This window comes from Ptychodera flava, chromosome 9 (genome assembly GCF_041260155.1).
Source record: "Ptychodera flava strain L36383 chromosome 9, AS_Pfla_20210202, whole genome shotgun sequence".
Taxonomy (NCBI): domain Eukaryota; kingdom Metazoa; phylum Hemichordata; class Enteropneusta; family Ptychoderidae; genus Ptychodera; species Ptychodera flava.
The window spans coordinates 44044783-44071064 of record NC_091936.1 but is presented as its reverse complement, the minus strand read 5'-3'; the positions used below and the strand labels follow the sequence as shown (position 1 = coordinate 44071064).

Here is a 26282-nt window from a genome sequence, read left to right as displayed (position 1 = left end):
TGATTCTAGATTTTGTTTAATCATTACTAACATTAGAACCATTGGATTAAATAAAAATATTATTCATTTTTCATTGCGATGCCTACCAAACTATGGAATCTGAAAATGTAGAAACTAATCGGGAAAATATTTTCAGGTCCCCCTTATACTCAAACCAAAACTTTTAAGTCCCTGTCCCCTCTATGACCCCCACAATTTTCAAATCCAACCTGAATTCCTATGGCCTCCCACCCTTCACCAGTATTTGTGAACGCAGCCTTAGACGATTGTAGGAATAATTGAATTTTGAAAAATGAACATTTATATCGAAAAAATTTAAATCTGTGAGGCTTGTACGTCCCTATGAGTGTGTGTGAATGTTTGACACAGCAAGAGCTGATTCAATACCAGAAAGAAGGCTACGCTAGCTAGGTATAGTGGCCTGATTTCCACAGCTGACTAGAATGGCTTGATGTATGGAGTAATGTCACAACCCCTGGTGCCTCTCAATCTATCTTTAGAGATGGCATTTCTTTCAGTGTTGTATGGGGTGATTTTTAGTACTAAACCCTATTTATACACACTCTTCTTCCCACAGATTTACGTTAAGGCGGCCATAAAACTATATTCAACGACAGAAGATAAGTTTTAGCGACTGACAACTCACACATACATAAATCAGATCAAGACAGATCATAAAAATACTATCTACACAAGCCCTAACTGCTTTGATACAACTCCATTCCACAAAGTGGGAGGCGTGGACACTTTTGAAGTCAAATATTATGACATATCATGTGATGGCATCAATCTTCAGATCTACTTGCATCTGTTGGATGCACACATACACAATTAAACAACCATAATTCTTTTTGTCTAATGGATGATATATGACATGTTTAACAGGATGTGTTGTGATAGCAAACAAAAACATGCACATCAACCAATGTGGTATGTTACCACTTGTTGACTACAGCAAATTTCAACAGTTTTATCCGTATATCTGCTTTTTGTATACATTAAAAGGATAAAGAAAGACTACAGATGGACAATATAAATCATTTGGTAACACATTTTCAAGTATATACAGGAAGTCAGCATGCATTGCTTCAGAGATCAAAACTTTCACTTTCTCATTGAAACATTTCAACATTGTAGAAAAGTCATTGACGCTATTTCATGATTTCAAGCTAGATGTTGATTTCAGGCTTTGAACAATTGTTGAGATATGATATACAATTTAAAAAACTTTCCTTCAGTATTCCCACTGAGCATGCTCCCAAGAGTTTGAAGTTTTGATTACACTTGACTCTGATGGCAGTATATCCTCTGACTGATGACATTTTTGAAACCTTGGGGTCAATTTAGAAATTTCTGAAAATTTCTTGGCATCAGTCATATTCAATTTCCATCAGAGAGAATTTTTATGAGTCGGTGGACAATCAATTCAGTTTACAGAGCACATTGCTTTGTGGCCATTGTCATGAGAGCACCTGAATCTATCACTTGTTCATTCAAATTCACGGGTATACTATATGTGAGTGCAGTGACACGAAAACCACAATAAGTTTACGAAAATACCACAATAACACCTATGATAGCAACTAAAATCATTGCAAAAAATCTATGTAATAAAACATTTTGCAACTTCTAAAAAAATCAAATTCAAATTCCATATGACATTGTTTAATACTTTTACATCTATTTCCCTATATAAAGGTCAATATACCCTGTTGAAAAGAAAGGGGATAGACCATAATCTCTGGGTTGAAATGAAATGTGCCAAGTAGACAGATATCTGGACTCTCAAAATTTTACAATAACGTTTTGGTCTATCACATGGGGCTCATTTGAAGCTAATGGGTAACTAAACTTCACTAGCTTATTTTGTGAAAAAAAATAAAAAATTTTAACTTTTTTCACATACAGTTGACACAGGGATGTTGCCATTATTGAATTTCAAGTGTCGGGAAATATTAATTTTGGCAATTTCTTTCTCTTGTACCAAATTTTCAGGGTGTCCCCTTACTTCTAGTCTTGATTTTGAAAGGAAATAGCATATGCTTCTCTTACTGAAAATTTGAGCAAAATTTCAAATCATAAATTTTGGAGATAAAAACTACTTAAAACGGTTTAATACATCAGGGTTACAAGGATGACATTTTTTCAGTACTCCCTCTAGATACTGGTGATAGGCTAGATGTTCAATTTGCACCCATGTTTTCTTTAGTGGAAACATCACGGAGCTGTTTCAACTCTTCACTTTTTAACTTTCGGTCCGCTGCGACCTACAGTAGGTAGACTACAGCTGTTGCTGTCCATTGTATTACATACCAAGCTCAACAGTTTATCAAATGTTGACACAAATTAGAGAGTACTTACAGAGGACTCATAAGTCAATTTGACATAGCTTGTACTCCTTTCTCAGATGCCATTGTTAGAATTGGACCAGCGCTGTGCAACTGGCATTAATCTTACGCTGCACCCTCCATGTCAATAGGGCAAAGCTATAAATAATTCAGAGAAGTAGCTCTCCTAACTATTCTTAAGATGGTAGATGAATCTAGATAGATAAAACAGGCATGGAGTTGTTCCCATGCTTTACTCAGTTCATTGATAGGTTTGATTATCCCACTTTGAAAAAGGCAGGTTTTTTTTTGCACGGCGATGGAAATGGAGAAAACAGATTCTGCTGAAACAGCTGTATTGGATCGTTGGTGTGACACAGGATTGATTTATATGCTATGTTAATGGGAGACACCTGGGTAAGATGGGTGTTGCTTGTATCAACAGCGTTTGATGACATGAGAAGAATGGGCTGTGAAAAGCAATAATGCGAGAAACACGATGTCTAATTTAGACTAATGTAAACTGACAAGGGAAAACTAATCAGTTAGAGATTTGGGCTGTCAGAGGTGTCACTCAATATCATCTGGTAGGTAGAGCTGTGAGTGAGACATACAGTCTAACAGTGGTGGATGCTGTGATGGCCCGTCCTATTGCTGAAAGCAGACCGTAAATTTTATGTGTAATCAACAAGACACCCATTCCTTATTTAACAGACCATGACACTCCAAAAAAGTACAGCCTTGTGAAAATATAGTGTATACAGTTTAAATCATGAGATACAAAAGAAAATCGTAAACAGAACTTTGGGGTTTGCGTCCCTACATTTCATGTCACCAGTTGTGCAGCTGCAACTTCCATGGGAACCACACAGATGTTAAAGTACAGCAGCCTTTCCCTAAATCAAAGGATTTCTGTAGCCATGGAATGTGTGAAAAGAGTGAACACTGATCCTAAACAGGAACACACACGCAGAGCATTCACTACTTGTATCATTCATTTGTTATCTTAATGTGTATTGCCCCACTTTTTGCTATCTTTTCTTCTCAATGAGACGTGCTACTTCAACAGATACTTGTCTTCACACATTTTGAAAGAGTTGCTCTGAGACAGTAAAAGTTTTCCCATAGTTACATACATGAAAAAAGGCATAATCTAATTACAGTTTATACAAGTTAGAAAACTGAACACACAGGGAAATAGGCCAGATCAGTTATTGGAAACAGTATTAATATACACAAGATTTTCATTGAAGTTCCTGAATGCATGTTAAGGGATATGCAAGACAAAAACTATATCAAGTTACATTCAGTCTTGCAGGTTTGTTCCGCACAATATTCATTGCATACCATACAAGTCCCCTAACAATCACTGTTTTAGCAGAACTATATGAAGGCTTCATTAACTTCACCAGTCAAAAGTGTAGTACTAGCAACTTCCCTGGTCCAAAATGGCATACTAGCAACTTCCCTGGTCCACAATGGCATCCTGGCAACTTCACTGGTCCAAAATGGCATACTGGCAACTTCACTGGTCCACAATGGCATCCTGGCAACTTCACTGGTCCAAAATGGCATACTGGCAACTTCCCTGGTCCACAGTGAAATACTGGCAACTTCCCTGGTCCACAGAGAAAGACTGGCAACTTCACTGGTCCACAATGGCATACTGGCAACTTCCTTCCTTGGTCCACAATACCATGTTGGCAACTTCCTTGGTCCAAAATGGCATAATGGCAACTTCACTGGTCCACAATGGCACATTGGCAACTTCACTGGTCCACAATGGCATACTGGCAACTTCACTGGTCCACAGTGAAGGACTGGCAACTTCACTGGTCCATGGAGAAGGACTTGCAACTTCCCTGGTCCAAAGCAGATAACTAGGAATTTCCATGGTCCACACTGAAGGACTGGAAACTTTCCTGTCCAAGGTGAAGGATTTGTAACTGCTTCATTCGTCAACAGTTAAAGATTTGTAACTTTACCGGTCCAAGCTAAAAAATTCTGGTACTAGACTTTGAATCAGTGGATTTGCTAAACCCAGACATTTCAATGCGACTCTACACAGTGACTGATAACCTTGAGTCTGATTTTAGCAAGTCAGCATTGATTGTTTTTGTCATTCATGGGCCTGACAGAAGCCTATCAGGATTTTGTCATATCATTTGCCATGACCGATAAGTAAGAAAGCCACTTGCAATAGCGTATAGATATACATTTCTAAAGTACAGCAACTGTTTTCACTCTCAATGCTAACAGGAGAGTACGACATGAGTGGGTCTTTTTAATATTTTCAAGCTTCAGAACAAGAGATGTCATCTTTTGTCTTCTTCCATGTTGAGTTGTTCCTGACCGCACAGATTCTCTATGTACTTCTCCTCTGTCAAAAGTTTCTCCATCTGAGGATCGCTGTTCCCAAACTTTGGTAGAATGATTGCTATATACCCATCAGTACTTGGCTATAAACAAGAGAAAATTTTTATGATCGAACTCCTTATGCAAATACAGTGACACATAACCACATTTTTCAGTACCCCTGAAGACTGCATTTAGTAGGTCATATTGTCCTTTTGCTAGCAATCTGCTTGTCTTGTTGATGTCCTTGTGAGAGAAAATTTACAACCTTGCCCTTAGGATCATCTTGAAGTGTAATTTGGCTTAGCATGACCTAATAATTCTACAGTCCTGTTCTGTTTTTTATTGTTTTTCACTTAAACAGCACTTTCACTTGTAGATTCTACCTTTTGAATCTCAAGACTTCTAATGCTCTGCACAAGAGCAAAAGTAGGTCAAAATATTTTTCTTGGTAAAAGGAACAATTGGTTGCATAAATGGAAATGGCATAATCAAATTTGAGTGTTTGTTTGGCAAACAAGCTGTACTACATAGTATTGGCTGAGAGCGACTATCAGGATTTCTCCTTCACCTTTTCTGTGAGAAGTTGCGGCCTTGACAGAAGGTTCTCGTTAACCTCCACTAATTTCCCATTGACGCAACTGTAGATAGTAAACTCAGCGTTGTCGTCACACGTGATGATACAGAGGGGAGATGTCTCATTAACCCACTGTCCACCCTGTCATTGTGAACAGAAATAAAAACATAAATGTTATTCAGAGTTTTATGGCCAATACTAAATCACCATCATGAGATGCTTGTCCTTGAAGATAGAAAGATGATGCACGCATGTTAAAGATGTCATGGCAGCAAGTGAATATATGGATTTCTAATTATTCAATACTTTGTTCAAACTCTATACATATAGATGTTTCATTGGGTCTCATGGCATAAAGCTGATTTTTTCTTTCAGCACGGTATTCAGATAAGTGTAAAAATTCTACAAACCTTTTTCCCTTTTCCTGACACTTTATTGTCCAGTCTATTAATATTTTTTGTGACTTGGAAGCTGACACTTTTTATTACTTTTTTGTCCTTCATGATTGGATGGCCCTTGGCCAGTGTCACAACCAATACTCTGCAAAAAGAAAACAAGTAACTTCATCAGATATGTCAGTGAAACCCCAAAATATGCATTTGTTGTTTGAAATACTGCCAAACATCGATTCAGAAAGATTACCCGAGAAATGTTACAGGCAAAGTTCAAACCGACATGACCCTTTTTCATTGCCAGTCACAAGGTTATGAAGTTACCAGTGTAGAGGTCCTATTTTGCGGGAGAAACAGTAGGATTGCATGAATGAGTAGTGGCAGCGGTGAAATCTTACAATTGGCAAAATAAAGAGGTGACCCACAGAGAAAAAGCATAACATCTTGGCCTATGTATCGTACAAAACTGTAAATTAAGCTACAGGTCTCCTAATAGTAGTACCAATATATATTTGAATTCTAATCTAATTCCTTTTATTATCTCATATTTTTAGCCTCAAATTAATCTTCAGCTAACATATTCTTAAAAAAACTAATGATTTAATGGTTTAGGTATTCACATAATGAATCATCAGGGATGATACCAAGCACTATTTAAACTGCTCAACTGGGGTGGTCATTCTCTGTGGGAAGCTCATATATAAATTTCCTTCATTACATCCAATTAAAAAAGTCACACTACATTACTACATTATGGGGTCAAAAATTGGTGCCACTGGTTTCCATATTTATATATGTTCAAGCTGTTCTGTTTGACTGTTTACAGTATCACTTGAAACTTTCAAAAAAATTGTCTTCACCTCCTACATCATACAAAGTGTGTGACAGGAACAACAGTATCATAGTTTTTTAATCTCAAAACTAATGGAATTTCCTGTGCATTTTTGTTCACAGAGTAGATTTGCCTGACTTTATATGTTCATATGTAAAATTCATTTTGTATGACAAGCCATCAGAAGTATTGTGCATAAGAGAATTGAGATGCAGAAATATTCACAGACTTCAAGCTGTTAACACACGTTGCTGCCATGATATAAATTTATTTTTGCATTTAATTATAAAATTGAACTGAACAGCTGCTGTTCCAAAAGAGTAATTGTGATGAAAGAAACATATGTTCTGCAAACAGGCATGGATCATATTGCAGAGTTGTGAGAAAATGGCTGAAATTGACAAGGAGTATGGCCCTTACTTTACTTAAGGGTGTAACTTTGGCCTTTAACAAGTTCCAATTCATTATAAGCGACCTGAAAATAATTATTAGGAACATTTATCAAGTTTTCACCTTGTAAATCACAGATTGAAGTTAACCTACTGTGTAACAAAAATGTTTGTGTAAATTCTATGTGACTGAGAGTTAATTTTAATGACATGCATCACAACCGGTACTGGTGCATACAAACTATTCCTTTTATGGGATACAATTGGACAGAACTTTGCATGCTGATTTCAAAACTGACCAATCATTTACTCTGGTCAAAACTAACATGGACACTGATTTAAAAGCTGACTGCTCATTGGCTAAATGAAACTACCTAAGCATAGACAGTATCTCAGCAACGTAATATCAAAATATAAATACACCAATTACTATTTCAAAAATTGACCAATCATTGACTGTAATAAAACTAACTTATCATGGAAAGTACAATACCTCTGACAACTGATTTAACCCTGTGATGTGCAGTAAATTTTCCCACCAAAATTTGACTGCAAAATTTTAAAAATTTTCATAATTTTTTTGTGATTTTTTTGACAATTTTGGCCTGATGGATATCAAAATTTTGGAAAATATCTGAGAAAAAATGACCTGCTTACATTTATGAAGGCAGCAAACATTGACTTTGGTGCTCAAAGGGTTAAAATCTGATAAATCACTGACTTCAACGGAAGCTTACCAATCAAGGACAGGTGTAATCAAAACCATCAGCCAAGGCCCTTGGGTTCCTAGCCTGTGAATTGGTCATTCTGAAAATGATTTGTTCACCCTTGAACTTACACACTGACTATTCACTCTGACTTCAAAACTGACCAATCACTGACCTCGATTTGCACACTGATTTCAAAACTGACCAATCACTGACCCGATTTACACACTGATTTCAAAATGACCAATCACTGACCCCGATTTACACACTGATTTCAAAACTGACCAATCACTGACTCCAACTAGCACACTGATTTCAAAACTGACAGAGCCCAATTCTCTAGTTTACAGCGCAGTAACAATAATCAACAACAAATTGCAATTGTATAATTCAATTCTGAGAGCTCCGATACCTTTTATTTCAAACAACATTGCTAATGTAAGCTTACAAATACGCGTAACCCCGATTCTGTCAACAAATCGATCCAGAATAATTCACTTTCACATCGATCTTTAGCATGATTTCACATTGAACAATCTTTACATGCCATTGTTTGAAATGCAAGTGATTTACAAGCTGAGAACTGTAGCTCAGGTCTTAATGATATATAGTAGTATTGGCAAATAATTCAAACCATTTACATAGATGTCTGACTTTCCTCTTTACAATTCTTTTAGGTTAATTACAGTCCAACTGACATATGTTGTCTGAGATATTAATAACTTGCTGATCTGTTAGAAAATTTTAAACGGTCATAAGTCAAAGCTTCACAGACATGGTTATGATGAATCGTAGCACTGCCAGACACTTTCAGAATTTGATTCCCCTACGTCTTTGGTGCCAGTTCTTTGAGACGACCCATAATTCAATCTGACCCGCACATGGAGACGTGTACATCTATCGTTGAGATGGCAAATCCTCGCTTTGCTTCAAGAAATGCGCTGAGGCGCCATGGTAAAATGGATATGTGAGCATAGTGCAGCATTTGCCTAGGCATTTTGAACCCTGTTCATTAGCTGTAAGAGCTAAAAGTTAGGCTGCTGTTAATTCTCACAGTACATATTGAATAAAGTTGTGAGGTTATGAATGATTGTAGCTACATTCATGGAGAGAGAGGTAATATTGTCAAAATCTCCATTGGTTTTGTGAACAGTAATCAGAAAACTTTGAACAAAAGCAGGCAAACTTGTTGCATCTGTTTTGCCAATATGATGGACAGAAAAAATTCCAATAATTATAGAGTTCAAAACGAAGAAATTTACATGTTGGCTCCTTTAGAATGACAAGCTTGGCACCAGCCATTTTAGCTTTGCTAACGCTGGTTATCAATGACATTTTAAGCTTGAATTTTCAACATTATCAAGTTTTTAAGTACTCACTTACGTTAACTCATGATAGGTTCGGGGCTAAAGCAAGCCTTAATTAAAATAGGAAAAGTTATCCGAATTCCAATATAAAATGTGGAAGCAAAGGAAACTTTTGATGCTGTACTGGGTAACTGTACATGTATATGCTCCTGGTTGTGACTGGAGTGACAAATTTGAATATGCATGAGATGAACTGTTGAACTGACCCTGTGTTGAACTCCTGTGATGTAGGTGAAATCCATCACGATTTTCAGCTATTGTTAACCTTAATCTGACACATGGAAGTCATCAGTCAATGGTAGCTGAGTATACACAGCCGTACATATTATTGTTCATTTTTTTCACAAGAATTATGGTGCAAATGGTCAAAAGTGACATCTGTGGTGGATTAAAAGTACATTAAGTCTTCAACTTTGTAAGTTTACACGCGCATTTAGGGGGTACCGGAACTCGGGTTCCTGGATGAGGTCAAAAGCCACAGCCCCCGGTATCTGGACTGCAGATCATTAGGGCGCCCCCTATCAATCCACAAACACGGCAGAGGCATGACTCTGCACTCTGATGTGTGACAGGCATGGTTTAGTGTACTGGTATATTTTTTCTCAACTATAGCACAGAGTTTTGGTGTAATATGCAAATTTGTTTTACATAAGTGCCACTGAGATGACAGATATGGCCATAATTAATGTCAAAATCACATACAAACCGGAATATTTTCACTTGAAATATTTGTGCTGCTTCAATGTATGTCCGAGAAGTTATAAAAGTAAGAATAAAAATACATTAATGCACAACAATAATTTTTGATTTTCATTCAATTTTCGATGTCCTTTCAATGGTATCTCAGAAAGACATCAAAACTTTCAGTCAATAACTAAAATTTCATTGGATGACTAAGTCCTTTGCTTATTCAAACTCTTCCATGTTAAAATTTGGTACTTTCTATTTTGAATATACAATGTGCATTAGATTGTTTCCATCTTTTATAATAAAAGATACCATCAAAATTTAGCTTTACAATTATGTAGTTGTATCACTGATGTGCTACATGAATGTACATTGTGATGATGTCACACTGATGTGCTACATGAATGTACATTGTGATGATGTCACACTGATGTGCTACATGAATGTACATTGTGATGATGTCACACTGATGTGCTACATGAATGTACATTGTGATGATGTCACACTGATGTGCTACATGAATGTACATTGTGATGATGTCACACTGATGTGCTACATGAATGTACATTGAGATGATGTCACACTGATGTGCTACATGAATGTACATTGTGATGATGTCACACTGATGTGCTACATGAATGTACATAGTGATGATGTCACACTGATGTGCTACATGAATGTACTTGTGATGATGTCACACTGATGTGCTACATGAATGTACATTGTGATGATGTCACACTGATGTGCTCAATGAATGTACATTGTGATGATGTCACACTGATGTGCTACATGACTGTACATTGTGATGATGTCACACTGATGTGCTACATGAATGTACATTGTGATGATTTTACACTGATGAGAGAAGACTTCTCTGTACAGGGGTCGTTATGAAATGTCCTTACTTGTTTGAATGCTGCAAAATGCAAATATCTTCGTGCTTTCTCCCATTGACATCTGTACAGAGAGAAAATATTGACTTTTAGCGTTGCAAATTTTCAAAACCTTTATCAAAGAACATCTGAGGGGCAGCAACGGCAACTTGTGAGACTGAGGAATATTGGATTGACAGTGTCTTGTCATTTAATAGAACCTTAAACCATAGACCCTCGAGAACAACAGACTATTCAGTTATTTCTTATGAATGGAACCCTAGGCCAATCAAATAATTACCACTATAGAGACAGTTTACTAACTTTCACACTTTTTTGGTACACCTACGATACTTACACTAGTTTTTCTCACAGGAACCTGCTTTATATGCTAGGAAATGTTTAATATGATCCTTTTCACAAACTCAGTGGGGCAAATAAAAAAACAGCACGTCATCTAACACTAAGAATTTCTGAATCTCCGTGGGTCAAGTTATGAATTCCTAAAAATTACTTTTTGACTGCCCTTTACACAAACATGTCATGTTAAAATAATTACATATGTCATAAAAAGCTTGTAATTGTATATCAGCAGTTTGCTGTGGTGGCTTGCAGGGCGCAATATTGGAAAATTAAATATCACATTTGCCCTCTGCAGATTCAGCAAATTCCAAAGCAATAAGATGCTGTTAAAACGGATGTTACTATAACCTGACATATTTTTATGTACATATGGCTATTTCATGAGATTGCAGAAAAATGTTTTTCTCGGAGCCATGCACTTGCACAAAGTTATACTAGTATACAGTGAGCACAGATTGTCGGTGTACCAACATCTTCACATTCTTTGTGTACGGCATCAACGAGTAGGTGAGATTGTAGCCTGTTCACCCCAATTTCCAGTAAACAGGTCCATAGTTTATATTCCAATAAATAAATTGGTTTGGGTCAAACCACAGTAGTAAAAGGGTATTGAAGCAGTGAGGAGAAGGCAGAGCTGACTGTGAGGGCGCTCTTCTGATAAGACTGGATGTTCTTTCTCCTGAAGGTATTCTCCTTGCACTTTCCTCATTCTAAAGTCTACATTCATCAACTTGTCTGTACATCTACAGTCATCAACTTGTCTGTAAATCTACAGTCATCAACTTGTCTGTACATCTACAGTCATCAACTTGTCTGTACATCTACAGTCATCAACTTGTCTGTACATCTACAGTCATCAACTTGTCTGTACATCTACAGTCATCAACTTGTCTGTACATCTACAGTCATCAACTTGTCTGTACATCTACAGTCATCAACTTGTCTGTACATCTACAGTCATCAACTTGTCTGTACATCTACAGTCATCAACTTGTCTGTACATCTAAAGTCATCAACTTGTCTGTAAATCTATAGTCATTAACATGTCTGTAAATCTACAGTCATCAAATTCTCTATGAGCTGTCGCTGCCTTTTGACACAGTAGGCAAGGATGAAATAAAATGTGAAGTTAAGGAATTTTCTAATACAACTGTTTGAAGGGCAGGCAGTGAGGAAGGAACAAATGTGAGACTTGTCATACCTTCATGGATATATTTCTGAATGTTCTGGAACAGGAAGGCAGTATGTGGTACAGACTGCCGGTACATCAGAACAAAACACATGGAGTGGTACAGACTGCCGGTACATCAGAACAAAACACATGGATAGCAGACTAAGCATGGAGTAGGAAATAACTGCCAGAAAGTGCAGAAAATTTGGGCCAAACAAGTGGCATTTTACAGTTACTTATCTGATGGACCACTATTTTCCGGAATTCATGTCTGACAACATCAACAAAGTAGAGGTATCATAAGAGATGCCTAAGATTGCTCAGACATAAATCCCTGTACTGTAAAAACCCTATCAATTTGACCTGAAAAAATAATTATGATTTTAAATTATCAAATTATTAGAAATTAACAAAGCAAAAATAATTTTAGTGGTCGATATATTAGAGATTTCCACTTTTTGCTTACCATCATGGATGATTAAAACATATAAAGGCAACTTTCCTGCAGTCCTGACTCATGACATTCTGTACTTTACATTGTATTGTTCTGTGTATTTTACGAAAAATAAATGTTTAAAATAGATTGTAATGATAGGATGAATGAATTAATAGAGATTTAGAAAGTCCAAATTTCCATCTGTGGTCGAATTGATAAGGATATGATAAAATAACATTGTGAAGAAAAAATACGATGGTCAAATTAAAATAGTGGAATTGATAGGGCTTTTACGGTATTTTGTGAATAACCTTATTATTATAAGCCTATTTGAGTCAACTTTTACAAGAAAAGTTGAGAGTATAGCATTTTCGGAATACCCTGTTGAGTGTATAGCATTTTCAGAATACCCTGTCATGCACACATCATGGAATCCATGCACACATCATGGGATCACATGCAGACAAGGAATGCAGTCAGCCCATCCTCTTAGCATAAGGAATGAAAAGTCAACATGTGCAGTGCAGTGCACCATGAAGAAATTGTAGTTCAGTAAAATTACTTCAGGAAATTCAAAGCTTTTTACTGGCAGTTGTTCGCTGTGTGAGTTAATGATCACTAGACGTATATTTTTTTTTTATAAAATAGTGAATCTTGACTTATTTTCCCTGATTGCTTAGAAATGTGAGTTCAAAGGTCAAATACCGTCCAATAACACCAAAACTTATTGGATGCGTCAGTGTTATTGTACTCCACTTTTACAGGCACCAAAATTCACTGAAGGCTAAAACTCTGTATGTTAGAGATAAAGTGTACAATGACAGCATATATCTAGTTTGCTGAGGTCAGACACAGGGAATACAAGCTATATAGCAGGCTAGAAATAATTATCATGTATGATTTTGCTGTACAAGGTAACTATTAGAAGTTGTGTTCCTCAGTGTCTGGTTATTACATACTATTCTCTGTACTGCCAAATCACCATGGTTTGGTCCAAACGTCTTTGTTTTCAGTTGTGATTGTGGACCTGTTTACTGGGAATGGGGTGTGTAAAGATTATTGTAACTTGTAAGACAAAAGTGAAGACAAAACTTTACAAAAAACAATAATGGAAGGGAAATGAATGGATAAGAACTGCCTAGAGTGTTGCTCACGGCAAGGGATATCACTTCAGACTATAAACTGTTCACAAGATTTTTATCCTATAGTCTTCTCGGTAAAGTTAATTAAAATAATAATAAAATTTATGTCATTTGCAACATCTTTCATCTATCTTTTGTTAAAATATTTCAGATTGATGACTAGATATTTCAGCAAATTGCTGACACTATTATGCTCAGAGAAGGCTGGAAAAAGGACTGAACATGTTGACAGGATTGTCCACCACTTGAGGGCGCACCTCAAGATGACCCAGGTCTGTCTCGGTTGCATTTTCCTGTCAGTTGACAACTACATCCAAAACTTGTACATGTACATACAGGGCCATTTTGGAATATTGTCTAAGTGCATGGAAAAGCACAAAGGCCAACTGAAACTAATTATACCAAAATGACTATACTGTCTGGCAGGTCATTGTGAGCAAATGCATATGATACATTTGAACAGCAGTACCAACTGCACAGGATCTTTTGTGGAGGTTCAAGACCAGATAAAAATGCTAAGTTTTGTTTTTGGCGATAGGTAACAAGTGATTTTTTTCACTAATCATGCCCAAAAATGTTCAGACAATATATGTTGAGTAAATTTACATCACCAGAGAGAAACAAACAGTAAATATTATTATCAAAGAATGTGTTCACTTTGTAATGAAACAAGAACAGAGTTGTTGATGCAGTGTTTGATTTAGAAGGGATACGTAGCAGCAACTTCTGAATTTATTATGTAAATGTTTTTGTTATGTATCTGGTTTCATACTCTTTTCCCTGAAGCCATTCACCACCATGCATAATGCGTGTGGTTTGAATCCAACTCTATCATTTTCTATGCTAAAGTTGGATCACTACAGAGGAAATGGGGTCAAAGGTTGAAATTTGGAAATAACCAGTATTTGACTTGTGATCTTTCCCCTTACATACATGTATGGCCGTATTGATATTGATTACTTGAATTCAATTGTCAACAATCATAATGTATATAACATCTTCTAGTAATATTTACAAAGTTATATATCCTTCTTGGACTTGAACAAGAAATAGTGAAAGAAATCCAAAAAACCAAAGTGCAGAAAATGTGTAAGTGCCTAGCCATTGTCTCTAAAACTTCTTGTAGGGAGGGGGCCTTATTGGACTGGCTATGGTTGCTTGGCTTTACTCGGCGGTAGTTACTGGCTGGCCAAGTGTGTTCCTCCAATGATTTACGCAACAGTCTGCCAGAGTATTGCTTCAACTTGCTTTCAATTTACTCTATTTTGATACTTATATACCCACAGACTTGGGGAAAGTCCAGGGCCATATGTTTGCACTTATTGTTTTTATATTGCAGCGTGTAAACATTAGCAGACAATGGAAATTGTTTCATATTAATTGCTGGTGACCTAGGGCGTCCATCGGGTTTGAGATAGAAAACAGTACAAGCTGAAGGCTCAAGGAAACATGTTGTAGCTTGTATCAAATTGTTAAGTGTCCACTTATCTTGATACAGCCTACTTTGCTACCATGTCTTGGTCTATTTACAAGCATGATGGCCCATGGTTCAGAAGATTGTCACAATAACTTGTCTTAGTAATGTTTGCTGTTGTTTATGTTCTCATTAAAATGAAAAACTGATGAACAACAATTTTACGTAGCTATTATTCTTGTTTCTATCATATAGTTGTCAATGCAAACACATGTAAATGAACACCATAATCAATGTTTTGTTACAAGCAAGCCATCTTCCACGTAGTTGGCTGTACTCAGCAATCACAGATGCCTTGTATGACCTGAAAATTATAGAAATTATATGCTGCTATGTTATTGTTAGCAAACATTTACAAATATCATTGCTTGATTTAAATAATTTTATGACATTATGATGGTAAAAAAAATGAATGAAAACTGTTTGTTTATGGACTTGTTAATCTTGGTTTGAAAGGTGATATCTACGTGGTGATTACTGACGCAACAGCAGCTTTCATAAAACAGTAATAATTAGTTGCTAAAATGACTTGCAACACATGTCCTTTACAATGAAATATACTGTGTGGACAATATGTTTGTCATATGATGCAGATTGGTCCATTCTTTACTGAAGATTGTGGTCACATTTCTCTAGATTGAAAGATCCATCGCTTGAAGACACCCTCTATGCAATCCCTCCTCTTAGAGGGATGGAGCGTATGGAGCGCCCTCAAGCGATGATCTTTCAGTCTACCATTTCTCTTAATCAGTGTGCAAAGGCTGACTGGCACTAGGATAAAACAACTGCATCATATTCTTGGTAAATGAAACTTGTTTCACCCTTTCACCACCATGGTTTGTCTGAAATTCATTGTTTTAAATGTTGAGTGTGGACCTCTTCACAGGAATCGGGCGTGAAGAGTGTAAGGCCATCAATCTTGTCAAGTATAAAGTTCTGGCGTATTCCCATTCAACAACCCATGGATGAAGAAGTACAAATATGCAGTGTGGCTGGAGCAACCAAAAGACAAACCATGTGAAGCAAAACAAGCTGATATGTATACTTTTGCTTCTTTTTTTTTTGAAGTGACTTTGGATCAGGAGGGACGCATTCACCCTGACATACACAAATGCTACTGTAGAAGGATCGGCAATGAAAAGTCTGGCAAATGGAGCTGGTGCCACTTATCTTCACAAGTAGCATAGAAAACTTTGAAAGAATTACGATTGATGGGCAACTGCATCATAACAGAGAGCAGATGTGATGTACCTACAGCTAACTAACATGAGTAAAGCAATCCTTTGTTACATGTATCTCAGCTTGCACACAATGAGCAGCAGGCAGGCTTATTGTTAGAGATTATGAAATATGGAAACTTAAGAAGTGGACAAACTTATTACAGATTGAATGTGATGTAATGTAGTGGATAAGGGCATAGAACAAAATTAACAATTCAATTAATAGCCAAAATCTGCAGGAAAAGAGAAAAAATATACTATTATTATTACTATAGAAATAAACTATTATTAAATATTCTTGATCTTTTTTGCTGCACATTACTTTTGATAGCAATCTTCCATTCTTCCAAACTGTGCTTTGTCAGTATATTCATAGACATATGCAAGATTCAATGACAATACACGCCTGAAACATTACAAAATAATGGGGATCTGGGACCAAACACTGCCCGTATGATCAGTAGCATGGCTTTTTAACATTTGCATATCCCCTCCCATATCCATTCCCCCCTGCTTGTACTGCTTGTCCCCTCTTCTTTGACGATCTTCCCCTGTTCAACAACTTAGTGAAAACCTCTGCATGATAATTGACCTTCCATAGCTCTATAGTATTCCCATATATACCAGTAGTACAGTGGACCACGGTCCATTAGCAGACGTATGCACAGTCACTTGTGGTTCGATACATGGCTACAGCCACTAGCCGCAGCACACGTGCTTGCAGCATTGCTTGGATAGTCGATTGAAGTGTGAGGCTGAAGGCTGAACCTTGAACCTCGGTACTAGACTTTACTCCAGTACCGAGGTTCAGCCTTCAGACTCACAATTTGATCCCTGGCCTTTGATCGACAATCCAAGCTATGCTGCACGCACCTGTGAGATGCAGTACTGTAGCTGGAGGTTTGCCTGGGTATTTTAGTCGGACGGCAACCCCGACCCAAATAACAGGCAAACCTCGAGCTACAGGAGCTACGGCCACTGTATGCGTTAGAAGGTTAGACCGTAGCTGTGTATAGCAAGCGACTGTAGACGCATGGAATACATAGCTCTGCATGGCAGGGTGGTGTGTTACCGGCTATAGGCCTCCTAGAATGTCTGTGGGTCCATAGCTGTGGTGTTTTCAGACGGGATTCCTGCCTTTTACAGGCTGGTTTTGACTTTTACGATTTTAACCCCGCCACCACAGCTATGGGATATTGCATAGACTAGCTGCAAAATTGTAGCTCTACGGTGAGGCGGTCGGTGAGTTTTGGTTTTTGCGACATCGCTCACCAGTAGAGCTACAATGCCGAAGGCCCTGTAGCATACAAAATAAGCACGCTGCACATGGCACGGCATTTTGATGTAAAATCCCATATATTTACTATATTTGGTCGTACCGATTTATCACTACTGAAGACTAAACACTATACTACACTAACCTTGTCGTTTATGGGGTTTGGTATTTGTTCAAATACGTCGATCGCGTTCCAAAAACATTTCTTGGAGCCGCCATTACCAACTTCCGGTAATGGCGGCTCCCAGAAACACGCTCAATGTTTATCGAACGCGATCGACGTGTTCGCGCCAATACCAAACCCCATTAACGACAAGGTTAGTGTAGTATAGTGTTTAGTCTTCAGTAGTGATAAATCGGTACGACCAAATGCAGTAAGGCTGCGTTCACAAAAAACGGTTAGGGGGGGCTGGAGGAAATTTAGGGGGGGGGATTCGAAAATTTTAGGGGTAGTGGAGGGGGGACTTGAAAATTTTGCTCTACCTGTAGGGGGGGGACTTGAAAATTTTTGGGTCCCTTTTGAGTTTTACATTTTCCAATTCCAAGTTTTTGTAGGTAATTCAATGAAAAATGAATACCATTTTTATGTCATCAAAATGTTGTAATGTTAGTAATAATTTAACAAAATCTAGAACCATTTTGTCATATTTCATGACTTTTATCTTGAAAAAATCTAAACGTGTGATTTGTCGTTAAAAACAAACTTGAGCCTCGTAACAGGGCAGAAGCTGCAACTGTTAATGATTACTGCAGCAATATTTCTATGCAATATAACAACTACAGTTTCTTGCTGTCTCCCTACAGCATCTCAAACACACAATATTTGGTTTGTCGACAAAGCCTGTATATATAAATATAAATATGTATTTGGTGATAATTTAATTGGATTCCAGACTGACAGCCAGTTGTCAGTGATACAAATGCATGGTACACATACATAGGCTGTGATAGCGAGCTGAATACTGGACAATTCAACATGCTGTAGGGAGTAGAAGAAGAACGCAGTTGTAAAACTGAACAAAAATATTGCCAACATTATCAAAGTTAATACATGTACAGCTACTGCCTACGGGTAGTGTCACTATCAGATACAACCATGCTACTGCAGTGTCACTGTCACTGCATACCTGAACAGTGACAGAGACAGCTCTGACTCTAATGTACATGGTAGTTGAAGAAGAGTTTTGGTCAAATGACACTCATGACAGTGAAACTCACTTGTACACAAGATCAGGCCAGAGAGCAACACATGGAAGAAAAGATAGAATGTTTGAATTCTGGCATATGAGAATAATCAAATATTAAAGAAAAAAGATGGGGTCACCATGCTTGATTTTCTAAATTTCAAACTCTTATTATAAAATGATACAGAAGTAAAACTTTGAATAGTAAAGACTAAAAGAAAAAATATGTGACCAAATGGAATTATTTATTTTTTAACCAAATTTGCAATTATCACACCCAAAATTTCAGAGATTAAAATATTTATTTGATGGAATATTTTAATCTTCCGGTATTGTCAATTTTGAGTAGCATCTAATTCATATAGGTCTTGTAGTTTTGAAACAATTTTTGGTAGGTCACTGTGCAATACGGTAATTAGCCAGAATTCACAATTTTCCTACTCTCTCATGATTGCATTTTGTGTGCTCTTCAACAGGAGCAATTGACCTGGCCAGAGTTTGATTAACTCAAGTTGGCTTTTAGACCAATAAATCTGAAAAATTCACTTATGCATTTAAAGAACTTGCCTTGGGAATATGACTATACAAAGTGCTAATACAGGTAGTGTTGAACACCTGTGAGCAGAACGGCGCAATACATGTTATTTTTTCTGCGCTCACATCCTTTACAATATGCGGGCCTGTGATAGTTGGGGGGGGGACTTGAAAAATTTTGACCATATAGAGGGGGGCATTTGAAAATTTTTTAGGGTACTTAGGGGGGGATCTGAAAAAAAAAAGATTTCAATCGAGATTCCTCCAGCCCCCCCCCCCCCCAATCATTATTTGTGAACGCAGCCTAAATATGCGGGATTTTACATGAAATGCCGCGCCATGTGTGGCGCGCTTATTTTGTATGCTACAGGACCTTCGGCATTGTAGCTCTACTGGTGAGCGATGTCGCAAAAACCAAAACTCACCGACCGCCTCACCATAGAGCTACAATTTTGCAGCTAAAACCAGCCTGTAAAAGGCAGGAATCCCGTCTGAAAACACCACAGCTATGGACCCACAGCTATAGGCCGCCCACTACACAGGAGGTGCGATGGGAAGCCCATAGGCTATAGCCGTACAGTTACAGTTGCATGTGGTTCGTTACACGGCGGCCGCTGAGGAATTCATTAGAAACCGCTTCCCAACTTCCCCTTTTTCTAATGCATGCTAGTGCAGTGGCCGCCGTCTATCCATCGTCCGCTCGCACGGGTCCGTTTCTTCTGTTTTCGGGAAGCATCCAGCTGCCCGGACAAGAGACCTTGGCAAGCGAAAATGCCGTTTATCGAACCACACGCAACTGTGTGATGCAGAGCGAACGAAATATAGTGCTTCTTGTGACATTGTGTACACACTGTGCACTCAATTTGAAACTCCTCTCTCACTCACCAGTTTTATATCCCGTTCGGAAGTATCTTTCGACGACTGAAGGATATTCGTCAAATGCAGACAACATTAATGTGCCTGTCTCCATGTCAGCCGACGTAGAAGTTGAACTAGCCGCCATCATGACCCCCAACAATTTGACCTCTCCTGACCCCAAAAAGACAGAACACCAGTTCGCGAGATAAGGAGACAGGGCGTTTTCATCGCTGTAACGATGTCGGCCCGGCCGACATCGTTGCCACACTTCAAACAGTGGCGGCGCTCTCACTTCCGTTTCACTTCTGCTCTTGTCAGTCTCTTGCTACATAAGCCTGAATATGAACGTATCCATATAATGTTAAAGGGACAAAGTCGGCCATTTCTCCATGAAGTTTGTTTAATGCAACATACTACTTATATTGTTTGACATGTTGAAAGATAATGAATGGGTGACCATGCATATATTTGACCCCGGTTTTAGACACGATACATGAAACCATGATGACAATGAATTAATGGTCGTGACCATTAAATTATTTTTGCCATGGCTTCATTACAAATTAGTAAAATCACTGGTAAAATGTAAAATGAAGGCCATATACTCAACGTTTTATATCACTTCGAATGTTAATCAAACGTTGTAGTTTATCTTTTAGGTAAAATTCGTATTGAAATTACTGGACAAGCCCACTACTGAAAAACTCATCCATGCATTCGTTACCTCCAGACTCGACTATTGTAACAGTTTGTTCTATGGTATTTCAAATGACAACTAAATCGTCTGCAGTCTGTTCATAATGCAGCAGCCCGTCTAGTAACAGATACACATCACTCCTGTTTTATTGATTTACACTGGTTACCTGTGAAAGCGCGTATTAGTTAATAACTACTTTTAAGATTGTTAGTGGCGATGCACCGCTTTATTTGAAATAATTGACCAGTATGTAACGACAAGAGATCTACGATTTTCTAAGAAATTGCGTGTAACTCTTCCTCACGGCTATTTTAATAAGTCTTATGGTCACAGAGCTTTTTCGGTACGTACTCCGGCTTTTTCTGTGGAATGCACTGCCTTCAGAAATTCGTTGCACCAGAAATGTTACATCTTTTAACAACAACAACTTTATTGTCTTCAGGCCTTCAGCCCATAACATCAATACAGATAAAAGAATTACATAAACATAAACAGATTACACCACTACGTAAATAATACCAAGGCTTCTTTCCCTAATTCAAAAGCTTGATAGGTAAACTTTGCTAAATTACATATAATTTTACTCATGAAGAGTTTCGTTACATTTCGTAGACCTGGGTTTCTAATTGCCCAATTAGGTAGAAACTGAATCCGTAGATTGTCAGTGGTAAAGATTACATTCGAACAGAAAATGAAATTCACCATCAATAGAAAGAGTAGGCCTATCACAGATTTCACACGAAGTTCTGATCGCGCTAAGTATTTACTACAACTTGAACAAGTTTCAATCAATAGTTTGTGACTGGAACAACGTAACTGGGACTGTGACAGTGCCTTTCGATATCTATTGATTTAAATATAAAGAAAATAATTCTTAAAAGATGGCTTGTGTTTGATTTGACGAAATAAGTGTAAACGACGTATTCGAGACATCCTCCCACCATTCATGTTGCCAGCTGTTTTTTGACTCTGTTCATAAAGGTGATAACATTTTTTGTTTATTACCAACACCTTGGCTGACCCACGCATGACCGAAGCCATACCGTAAGAGTATATTTCGTAAATATGTCACCAAGTTAGTTTTCCCTTTTTGATCTCCAACGACTAAAAGCGAGTAAGAATGCTTAGCAATTTTACTATTCGGCATAGACAGAAGTTCACCCTCCATTCGATGCATCTAACATAGGTAAAAATAAATAGAGGGGTTCCTAATTCTCCAAGTACGGCAACAGTGGGAATGTTACGTTTTACACCAAGGAAACGTTTACAACAATTAGTGTACGGTCTCAATACATGTATACATTTGATGTCCCCATAACTCAGCATCATACAGCAAAATCGGAAGTATCATTATGTCAAATTGTGTCCCATTTCTCTCCGAACTTTTAGGTAAAGCGATTATGAATACGGATTTCTTTTGTTTGGTCTGCTAGAGTTTTGGTGGCCCTAAACGAATCATTACGTCCAGAAAATACAATGCCAAGATATTTATGATACGATACAACATCAACCTTTTCCCCTTTATAAAACCATTGTTCTGTCTTTTTCAATATCCCACCATTTCTGAAGATTTTTGTTTGTGCAAGATTTACTTTGATTTTCCATTTATCAGCAAACAAATTGGGTAAAATTAGAAGTCTTTGTAGGTCTACTATTGTATCAGCAAACAGAGTTATATCATCCGCATATCCATATAGCAGAAGAAAAATATCTTACAATTCTTGTGTTATCTGAACGTCCATGTGACCCGCGTTTTCAACAATACTTTGTAGTTCATTTATGAAAGCAGCGAACAAAAAAGGGGCTAAGGATACATCTCTGTCTTACTCCCATTAGACAATCAAAGTTTTCTGTGATATGCTGACCTGTTCTACTAACATCATTATATATGCTATTAAAAGCATTTTACCTTGTACATCATTTGTAGGAGTAACGTAAATAACAGCGTATTGTTTACGGTATCAAATGCTTTAACAAAGTCAACAAAACACAATAAATCTTTCTCCGTTCCTGCAAAGATATTTCTTGACTATGGAATATAAAGTAAAAATATTATAATATAAGGTTGAATATCCTTTTTTGAAACCTGTTTGGCACTCTGACAGTTTTCCTTCTGCCTTGGCCCATTCGTTAATATTTCATTCAAAATAATGGTAAATAATTTGCTAAAGTTGCTGAAAGGCACTGTTCGCGATCCCGGGATCGTCTTTGTTCTAGTCTGTAAGAGGATTATGGAGGTTTGATAGCCTTTTATTTTCTTTTGAAATTGTAATCTTTTGGGTAAATTTTCTGATGAGACAATCTGGTGCCAACAAAGGCCTTTAAAAGCGTGATACCTGTATAATTATTTACATTTAAGTGTCTCCTGAATTATAAAGTGGATCGATAACACCCGTAGTCCACTCCTCTGGAAAACTACCGGAATTAAAGATTTAATGAAAAAGTCTAACAAGGTATGATAGGAGGACATCCTCAGTAGCTTTGAAAAATTCAGCCGGCATTCCATCAAAACCGGTGTTTTCCTGGCTTTAAGTTACTGAATAGCTTTGTGAATTTTGCTCTGCTGTAATAACACTATCTAATATTGAGTTATATTCACTATAGGTGTCGTCCATAGAAAATCAGGAGCTATAGTGTCATCCGACAAAGATTGAAATACTTTTTTAAATACTCAAACCACTGATTTACCGAGATTTCAGAGCTTAAACACTTTGTACTCAATGATTTAAAGTTATCACTATAGGAAAAAATTGCGAGAAAGTGACGCTTGACCGGTGAGCTGCGAGAATGCACTCTTTGGTGAGAATAAAGTATGACAACAGATTCTCACTAGAGAAACTGTAAATTCTCACCAAGTACGGTGAGAATGGTAATTTTCACGATGAGAATGTATAATACTCATCATTTACTGGTGAGAATCAAGCAGACTCGCTGTTCACCGGTGAGAATTAACCAGACTCGCCGTTCATCGGTGAGAATCAACCAGACTCGCTGTTAACTGGTAAAGTGAACAGCGAGTCCGGCTGATTCTCACCAGTGAACAGCGAGACTCAGTCTACTTGATTCTCACCAGTGATTCTCACTGGTGAATGATGAGTATGATACATTCTCACCATGCTTGGTGAGAATTTCCAGTCTCACCGGTGAGAATCTGTTATCATATACTTTATTCTCACTAAGGAGTGTATTTCTCGCAGCTCAAGTTCTCACTGACTGCGGTGAGAATAACAAGAGACTCTCACCAATTGCGAGAAAGCGTCATTTTCTCGCTCCAGTCTCGCAATGTTTTCCTATAGTGTATCCTGCAATGTTTTGCTATATCTACCTTACTTCAGTAATGACAAGTTAATGTTATCGTGATACTCTTGTTTCTTTTGCATTCAGAAAGCTTTGAATTTACGTTTAGTTTCTATGTAATTAGAAAGATCAGACTCTGTATTTCGTAAACGAAAGTTACGAAGATTTTTGTTTTTCACAGACTTCAGCTGTTGACACCACAGGTCAAACCAGCCATGGGGCATGTGTACTGATGAATATTGATGAATTTCGTTGTTCGTATTTCATTTCTTCAGCAGCAGATTCAAAAATATCACACATATACTTATACGGCTAGAAATATCAGAAATATCAAACGCAAAACGTACATTATCCCACATTTCTGAGGCACTCATGCGCTCAATAAAAATATCTTTCAGATAATTTTCATTTAGATTTGACAGCCTTTCGTGTACCCTCATATTCAATGCTTTTGAAGACTCTATGGAATACACATATTCACTTCAATGTTTGATACAATTGGTAAGTGATCGGACAGACCAATATCAATAACTGAAAAATATGTTACAGCTCTAAATAAATCAGTAGAGATGATTAAATAATCAACAGCGCTTCACCCATTATTTGAGATACATGTATACTCTCCAGGAATGTCTGGTTCGAAACTTCCATTTACGATATGAATATCAAATATTTTACAAAGTGATAAAAACGACTTACCAAAGTTATTGATGACTTAATTTGTCTTTTGATTTGCGTGGAAAGGTAAATGTATCACAGGAATATGATTCCAATGGTAAATAATCAATAGAATCATCTAAAATATTGCAATCCTCAGAAGAGGTTCTTGCATTAAATCTCCTGTTAAAATTTCATTTACATCAGGATAATCAGACAATATATCTGACATTCACTCTTCGAGGAGCACTATTCCGTTTACGTCAAGTAAACTATGGTATATAGTCGAGTATTCTAGTGCAGTGTAAACACAAAGTAAACAATATCTGTAGATGATTTAGAATGAAAGAAATCATTGTGAAACAGTAGTACATTACATCTTGCAAATTGCATTTCAATTGAGTGACACCGTCTACAATATTATTACTAACATAGACAGCAACTCCCCTGCCCTGAGCCCTCGTTTACATAGTTTTACCTTTGGCATATTAAAACCAACGTAACCAGGAATACATAGCATTTCATCAGATCCACTAAGCCAGGTCTCTACAAATCCAAGGATATTGTGATTTGCAATTGTTGATTGAAACTCATCTGCGAAAACCTTAGCCCTCGTATTTTAAGAGTCAGTGTCTTCAAAACATTAGTCGAAATATCAACAGCAGTATTAGAATGGTTTTCACAGATACAAGTTTTAGAGAAGACATCCTTATCATTTTTAGCTCACATTTGGTATACCAATGTGAGGTTATCGTATAAGCTGAATCAGTTCATTTGCATCTGATTTGCATGTCTGTAGATTTGTGGTATGTGCGGATGTATGTCCGTCACACACAAAGGCTCCCATACCGCCAAATCTACCGTCTCAGTATTTGGTGTACAGGTAGATGTAGGGGTTGAGATGTGAATTTGTTCAAATGAACACATCAGTGTCAAAATGTGCAAATGAGGTAAGAAAAAGTGAAATCCTGCAAATGTGCAGGCCAGTAAGAAACAGGCCAACTCCGCTGATCTTGAATCATTTCCTGTCATTGTTTATGAACTGTTACATATTAACAGACCTGATGAAACCATAGACAGTAGAGGGGGCGAAGACCGTCTATACTCAAACTAAGAGGGGCTTGTTTCTGCTATGCATGTTGCTAAAGTTGACCTCCAGTACCTAAAGTTTCAGACCTTAATTACTTTTGTCATTCCTGTTTTTCTGGTTTAAATATTTCTTGTTGTTTTTCTGGTTGTACTGTGCAGAAATCATTGTCATAACATCAACATAGAATTTTCCTCCACTGAACAGATAGAAACAACATTTATTGTTGATCATTGGTAACCCATACTGGTATATACCAATTCTGATCAAATTTGAGCGACACCGTATAATTGCGGTATTTTTTATTTTATTACACTTTAGACCTTGGCCTGACCCTATTTTGATCTACCTTTTGGTTTGATATCATCGTTAACATTGTAT

At 37.3% G+C, this 26282-nt stretch overlaps 1 protein-coding gene across 2 annotated transcripts; it reads right to left on the bottom strand.

The window, feature by feature from the left end:
* On the bottom strand, nucleotides 1–20343 carry LOC139141140 (protein Abitram-like). 2 transcript variants are annotated; one of them, XM_070710744.1, is made up of 5 exons: nucleotides 20191–20343; nucleotides 10539–10590; nucleotides 5670–5799; nucleotides 5254–5400; nucleotides 1–4786 (listed from the first exon to the last, which is right to left on the bottom strand). In XM_070710744.1, exons 1-5 carry the CDS (start codon nucleotides 20309–20311, stop codon nucleotides 4643–4645), a joined length of 594 nt encoding a protein of 197 aa, XP_070566845.1. In that variant the 5' UTR covers nucleotides 20312–20343; the 3' UTR covers nucleotides 1–4642. The 2 variants fall into 2 exon arrangements, with proteins under 2 accessions (XP_070566845.1, XP_070566846.1); XM_070710745.1 differs by lacking the exon at nucleotides 20191–20343 and adding an exon at nucleotides 12070–12276 and having other exon boundaries at nucleotides 3477–4786.
* Nucleotides 20344–26282: the final 5939 nt, after the last annotated feature.

Coding starts and splice junctions, on each gene's coding strand:
- LOC139141140 (XM_070710744.1), bottom strand. CDS start 20,311: ATGATGGCGGCTAGTTCAACTTCTACGTCGGCTGACATGGAGACAGGC. Junction 5,800..10,538: donor ATTTTGCAGCATTCAAACAA/GTAAGGACATTT, acceptor TTCTTTTTGCAG/AGTATTGGTTGTGACACTGG. Junction 4,787..5,253: donor CGCAACTTCTCACAGAAAAG/GTGAAGGAGAAA, acceptor TCTTGTTTATAG/CCAAGTACTGATGGGTATAT.